At 56.3% G+C, this 6450-nt stretch overlaps 1 protein-coding gene across 1 annotated transcript; it reads right to left on the minus strand.

Annotated features, from left to right (window-relative positions):
• Positions 1-6: 6 nt before the first annotated feature.
• LOC102429199 (disheveled-associated activator of morphogenesis 2-like) lies at positions 7-5088 on the minus strand. Its single transcript, XM_006109399.3, has 6 exons — positions 4899-5088; positions 4608-4715; positions 3630-3690; positions 2361-2492; positions 1139-1309; positions 7-858 (listed from the first exon to the last, which is right to left on the minus strand). Exons 1-6 carry the CDS (start codon positions 5015-5017, stop codon positions 637-639), a joined length of 813 nt encoding a protein of 270 aa, XP_006109461.1. The 5' UTR covers positions 5018-5088; the 3' UTR covers positions 7-636.
• Positions 5089-6450: the final 1362 nt, after the last annotated feature.

Genomic DNA, 6450 nt, shown 5'->3' on the forward strand with positions numbered 1-6450 from the left:
GATTCTGGGTCAGTAGACAGGATGGAGGTGGCAGTGGGAAGGAAGGGGGAGGCTTAGACATGCGAGAGGCTGGAGTGAGTGGTGATGGAGGAAACAGGCTCTGCTACTCTGTGTCCTGACGACTTGGTCCCTGTGGTACCCTCAGCATCTTTCCTAGAGCATATCCAGGATACATAGTGCCTCTTCCTTCTCCATCAAGAGGGCAGTGGGCTCCCAGGTCTATGCCCCATTAGCCGCCTCTTGAGGGCTGGGAGCCTGGATCTCTCACCTGGCTCTCGGGGTGCCCACCCCCCAGGTACTGCCCACCGCACATGATAGCTGAGCAAGAGCCAGGGACCTGTCCAGGCTGGATCTGGGCAGCTCTGTGCCAACATGTGGGTGCCGAGCCTGCCAGGGACGTCCCAGTGGGCCTCGGAGGGTGATCCTGGGGCCCGGAAGCAGGACGAGTAATGGGAAGAGGAGAGGGAGGAGCCCCTCAGGTACATGTGGGAGACGCCTGGTCCTGCCTCACACAGCCGCACCCCAGGACCCAGCCCAGGGCTCTAAGCCGAGCACCATGTGGTTAAGTATCCCGCCTCCTCCACTCAGCCCCTGACCATCCCTGTCTCCTGGCCTCCTGTGCGGCCAGTGCCCAAGTCAACAGTTTAGCCTGTTGGTTGCCCGCTCCCGGGTGACTTCCAGGGCCAGGTTCCCTGATCGCTTGCGGCTGCGCTTGAGCTTGCACAAGTCCTTGTCAAAGACCTCCCCAGAGCGCAGGGCTGACACCAGGTCGTCGAACTCGCCGCCCTCCTCCAGCGCGTTGCCCGCGTGGACCTTCCGCTGCCGCTGCCACCGCTCCCGCTCCCGCTGCTCCTTCAGCTGCAGGGGGAGGGAGATAGGCTGAGGCCGGAGCAGCCACCCCTGACCTCTAAACCATGTCTCCCAGCAGGGGTACCTCCCAGCTGGGCCCACCCTCCCAGGACGCCCTGTGCTCTCTCAGGCTGAAGGCATTCTCTCCCCGGGGGGAGAGGGGGGATTGACATCAGTCCCTACAGTGTTTCTCAGCCCCTGCCCTCCCCGCACACACCCCAACCATTGTCCCCTGGGGGCACCCCACTCGGACCCGCCTCTCCTCTCACAGGCTCTGCCCACCACTCACCATGGCTTCCATGCGCGCCCGCCGCTCCTCCTCCTCCTTCTTCCTCCTCATGGCCTCCAGGTCCTGCCGGGCCTCTGCGAAGGCCTGCAGGAAGGTGTCGAAGATGCCAAAGAATTCGTCTGGCTGCATCTTGCTGTCCTGCTCCCCAAAGTGCACCAGGGCCTTGGAGAACTGTAAGGGGGAGGAGGGGTTGGAGAGTCACCCCTGAGCACCATGGGCCACGTGGTTAGCTGGGCGCCAGCCAGAGCTGAGCCCAGGCCGAGGCTGGGGCATTTGCATGGGGTCAGGGCTGGAGAAGGGGAGCCCCTTGTCAGCAGGGTGCAGACAAGGCTGAAGGAAAAGGTGGAGGTAGACACCCTGGGGACGTGGGGGTCCAAGCTGGCTGACGAGGCTGCCCAGAGTCACTTCTGGGTCTGTCACGGCGTGAGTATGGGGCAGGAGCTACAGACCTTGGGACCGAACTGCCTGGTCAGAAATCAAAAGGACCTCGGAGCTCATAGTTATTGGGCTAGTTAGTTAACCGTCCTGTGCCTCAGTTTTCTCATCTGTAAAGTGGGGATGATAATAGAACCGACTTCAGTGTTGTTGTGGGGTTAACGAGTTAACAGAGGTAACCAGGCACTGCTCTTCAGTGAGAGCCACCACCTCTGACCCACGCAGAGTCCTCCCAGGAAGACCTCCCTGCCCCGTGTGTGCTCCACGGGCCCGCGTGGGAGCTCCCGTGGGCGTCTCAGCACTGCTGGACCCCAGGCCCCATTCCGGACCCCCTGAAGGAGGATGCACGTTTTACTAAAACTCCCACAGACAGGTCCACGTGCAAGTCAGTGTGGGAGGCAGGAACTGAGGCCGATGCTGGGCTCCAGTCATTCTGACCCAGCTCTGTCCAGCCCAGCAAGTTCCTGAACCTCTCTGGATCTCGGTGCACGTATCTGTGGAAAGGGCCAATAACCGTTCAACAAACCCATAAAGTGGGCAATGAGACCGAGGTAAAGCAATGCGGTGCCCGACACCTGAAGAATGGGTTAGGGTCTTTGCATCAGAGTTGCTATTGATTCCTGGTGGGAGAGAGGACGTGGTTGGTCCTCAGGGCTCTGCGATTCTGGGTCTGTCCCTTCTGGGGCACCTGGTAGGAGTGGGTGAAGGAGCCCCGTCGACATAAGGCCAAGTTGGAGAGGCGTGGGGCAGGCTAGGCTAGGGTGAGCGGAGGCTTGGGCACCCTCACCTTGTCCCGGGCCTCACTGAGCTGGTCCTCCAGCTCTGAGAAGCTAAAGCTGGACACCGTGATGAAGTCGCTCATGACGGGGACGAACTTGTCATTTGGTTCCCGCGCCTGGCGTTTCTGATATTCCAGCTCCTAAGCGGGGAGAGTGAAGTGCTGGTTAGACTGGTGGTGGGTGGGTCCGAGCCGGGAATTCCGGGTCACCACCCCGCCCTCCCTGCCTGTCAGTCACGGGGCAGTGAGCCTCCTTGGGAAGAGGAACACCCTGGGTGTCAGTTTTAAGGGTGGCAAAGGTTGGGAGAGTGACCAGCCAGTCCATCCACCTCTCTCCTTCCCTCGCCCACCCTGCCCTCTTCCTGTCTCCAGAAGTGTGGCCTGCCACCAGCCGCGTCGTCCTCACCTGGGGAAGGTGAACAAACACAGGCCCTCGGGTCCCACCCAGACCTATGGGATCAGAGTCTGCCTTTTAGCAAGACCCTCAGGTGATCCGTGTGCACATCCAGGTGGGAGACGCATTCCTAAATCTCGCTGGAGCTGCTGGCCCAGACCACGCTTCGGGAAGCACTTGATACGTTGGCTGTCACCCTCAGTGGCAGTGAAAGGTTCTTTCTCATATTTAACTTTATTCTCTAAGCTCATTCTCCGTACCCGTGACGCCCCCCCCCCCCACCCCCCCGCAATATGCACTCAGTGAAGACGGGTATGGGGGACAGAGGGGTGGGGACATCCCCACACTGAGCCAGCCTAGCCTAGGGCCAGAGACAGTGTCGTCAGAGGGGCCATCAGAATGGTGGCGACCAGAGACCTGGGTCTCCAGCAAAGAGTGCAGCCAGGCTCCTCTAGGGCCTGGGAGGGGTAAAGAGACATGAGGCAGAGACTCCTGGGGATAACGGTCCCAGTGTCACACTGTGCCACCTGCCCCTTGCCGGCGCCCAGAGGACGTGGGTCCTCTTTCCCACCTACTGGAGTCAGAGTTAAGCATGTGTCTGATCTACGGTTCAGTCCACTCCACCACCCAGTACACACGTTGGACAGGGACCAGGTTAGTCTCAGGATCCCCCTTTGAGAGACTAACTTTAAGACTCGGATAAGCCAATCATCCTCCCTGAGGCTGGCCTGTGCTAGAGGTTGTGCTCATTATTCCTGCACCCAAGCCAGGAGCGCTGGGCCGAGCAGGCCTCTGACAGGGTCTGCTGCCTGGGGGCCCACCGTCTGACCCAGTGCCCCTGACCACAGCCCCTCAAACCCCCGCGGCAGGAACGATGTACTCACCACCTCGACCGCTCTGAGGCCCTTCCTGAGGTTGCCTATCTCCTTCTCCAGCTCTGCCAGGCTGTGGAGGAACATGGAGGGAGGGACAGGAGATGAGGGTGGCCCAGCAGAGGGCAGTTCTAAACCCCGAGGCCTGGGGTTCAGTGGGCCTGCGCCCCAGGCCTGCATTGGCCACTAACACGTAGCCAATCTCCCACCTTCCTCCCCACCCACTGTGCTCTGTCGGTGCGGCTATAGAATAACAGGGGTGAAGCTTATGCTCTATAGAACCCCTGAGACCGGAAATGTCAGGTTTCTGACACATGGCCTCTGGCATGGATTTATTTTTTACCACCGGGGGATAGGTGTAAGTTCATAACTTACAAGTATTATACTTGCAAGCACTAAGTATTTGATGATGTTAGCCATGTACCACTGCATTTCCGCTTCTATTGAAGATGCTTCTATCAGCTTATACGTATATGTTCAGGTCTGACTTCTTGCCTATAGCAGATGCTGCGGGTGCCCCACCCACAGCTCCTTGGACCATTTACTGCAGTGCGCAGTGCTGACTTCGGCTATGAGCCCTTTTTCTGGGAGCCAGAGAGTAATGCCCCACCCCCTGAACCCCTCAGCCAGTGACGGACAGGAGATGGTGTATGATGTCCCAGCTCCCTCACCACTTGGGTAAGACTAGAAGAGTGTCTTGCAAGATCTCCCTGACTTCCCTGGAAAGGGTCAAGCTCCAGCTGCCCCCAGTGGTAGCTGGTGGAATTACACCCTTATTAGTAGCCTTCCCATCCCTGGCTCCCTTCCCCAGCCCCACTCTGATTCCTGGGAGATCCCCGAATAAAGGTTTGAAGAGCAAATAGTCTGTCTTCATTTGGCAGACTCAGAGACACTGCCCCTCCCTAGTCAGCCCAGAGTAGCCCCAAGGAGGACATTCGGACAAGAGCGTGTGTGGACATGAGAGGATGCGGCCTCGGAGGGACCCCTCACTTGACTTTGGCGGCTTCTGGAAGATGCTGCAGTTCCGAGGGCATGTTCAGGATGTCGGGGAAGTGCTTCTCCAGGATCATGATCAGGTAATGGAGCAGAGAGATGTTCCTGCAGGGGAAAGGCAGCTCATGGCTAAGGGAACGAGGGTCAGCAGGAAACCAGGCTGAGGTGTAGAGGAGAGAGGCCACGGGTTGGGTTGGAAATGCAGGGAGGGCCCAAGGGATGAGGGGCAAGGCCTGGAGGGGGGGTGATGGAGGCTCAGGAAGCAGGCAGGAAGCAGGCAGGCCGCACCTGTCGATGCTGGACTTGGTGTCGGCGATCTTGTTGAGGCTGGCCACCCGGAACCCGTAGGCGCCCCCACGCTGCCCCTTGTTCATGAAGTTCCCGATGGCCAGGACGATCTCCAGCATCTGCTTCAGACGCCTGCTGCGGACCAGCTCCCGGGAGGCCAGCAGGATGGCTGGGGGGCGGGTGGGGGGGAGGACAGTTCAGATCCCTACAGACGGGGCCAGGGCAGCTGGTCCCCTCGCACCCCAGGATGGTGCCACCACAAAGTCCAGAAAAGGGGCTGGAAGTGTCTTCCACTCTCAGAGGGGCAGGAACCGTGCCCATGTCGCCACAGACCAGCTACTCCACACCTGCCCACCGCCAGGGCCGGGACCAACTCGCCACAGGCCAATTTGCCAAATAACGCATTCTTACAATGCGCCAACTCTTCCTAAGAATATATTCGAGAATATCTTTTCTTGTGGCTATTAAAAGATTAGTAATATATTCTTTCTCTGGATATATATAAGCATATAATACTTTCACTTTTCTAAACTTAGTGATTAAAGTGTAAATTTCAGCATTTTACATATTATGGGACTGTCCGTACCTCTTTTTGAAATGCTGAATTTTATTGATATTTTTGGAAAGAAAAATATCCTATCAAATTAAATTATAACATATCACCAACTGTAATATTCCCAAATTACTCTTGTCCTATAAGATAGTGGTGTGCTCTGTGGATGATGGTGTCTTTGAGTAAATAGGTGATTTGACATCTGTTGAAATCATTTTTATTTATTTATTTAATATATTTTTATTGATTTCAGAGAGGAAGGGAGAGGGAGAGAGAGACAGAAACACCAATGATGAGAGAGGATCATTGATCAGAGGGATCATTGATCGGCTGCCTTCTGTATGCCCCTCCACTGGGGATCGAGCCCACAACCCAGGCATGTGCCCTTGACTGGAATCGAACCTGGGACCCTTCAGTCCGCAGACCGATGCTCTATCCACTGATCCAAACCGGCTAGGGCAAATATCATTTTTAAAATCGTCCCCACCTTTAGGTATTTTAGCTATTTTATCCTCTTATCTTAAGTACTGGCTTGGCTGGAAATACAAGTTAAGCCAGCAGTGACCAGAACTTCAGTAGTGAAGTCTAACGTGGAGGGCATGGCCCTTCCTCAGCTCCTCTGTATTTATGGCAAATGTGCAGAATCGGGAGAAAAGTCCTACACTGAAATGCTGGCCACTAGCTGTGGAATTGCTTTTTGATTATTAAATGTGGTGCTAAGGAGACCAAAGTAGCCTCTGATCTTTGGCTTATGCCAAACTGAGCATGCTGTAAGATGCTGCTATGAAGACAAAATGAGAACCGTCTGCTAAACGTGTGCAGAAAATCTTCAAGACAGTTAAAGGTAATTGTAGGAGAAGAAGAAGAAAAAGGAGGAGGAGAAGAAGAGGAGGAGGAGGAGGAGGAGGAGGAGGAGGAGGAGGAGGAGGAGGAGGAGAAGGAGAAGGAGAAGAAGGAGAAGAAGAAGGAGTAGGAGGAGAAGCAGGAGGAGGAGGAGGA

This window comes from Myotis lucifugus, unplaced genomic scaffold, assembly GCF_000147115.1.
Source record: "Myotis lucifugus unplaced genomic scaffold, Myoluc2.0 scaffold_9225, whole genome shotgun sequence".
Lineage (NCBI taxonomy): Eukaryota > Metazoa > Chordata > Mammalia > Chiroptera > Vespertilionidae > Myotis > Myotis lucifugus.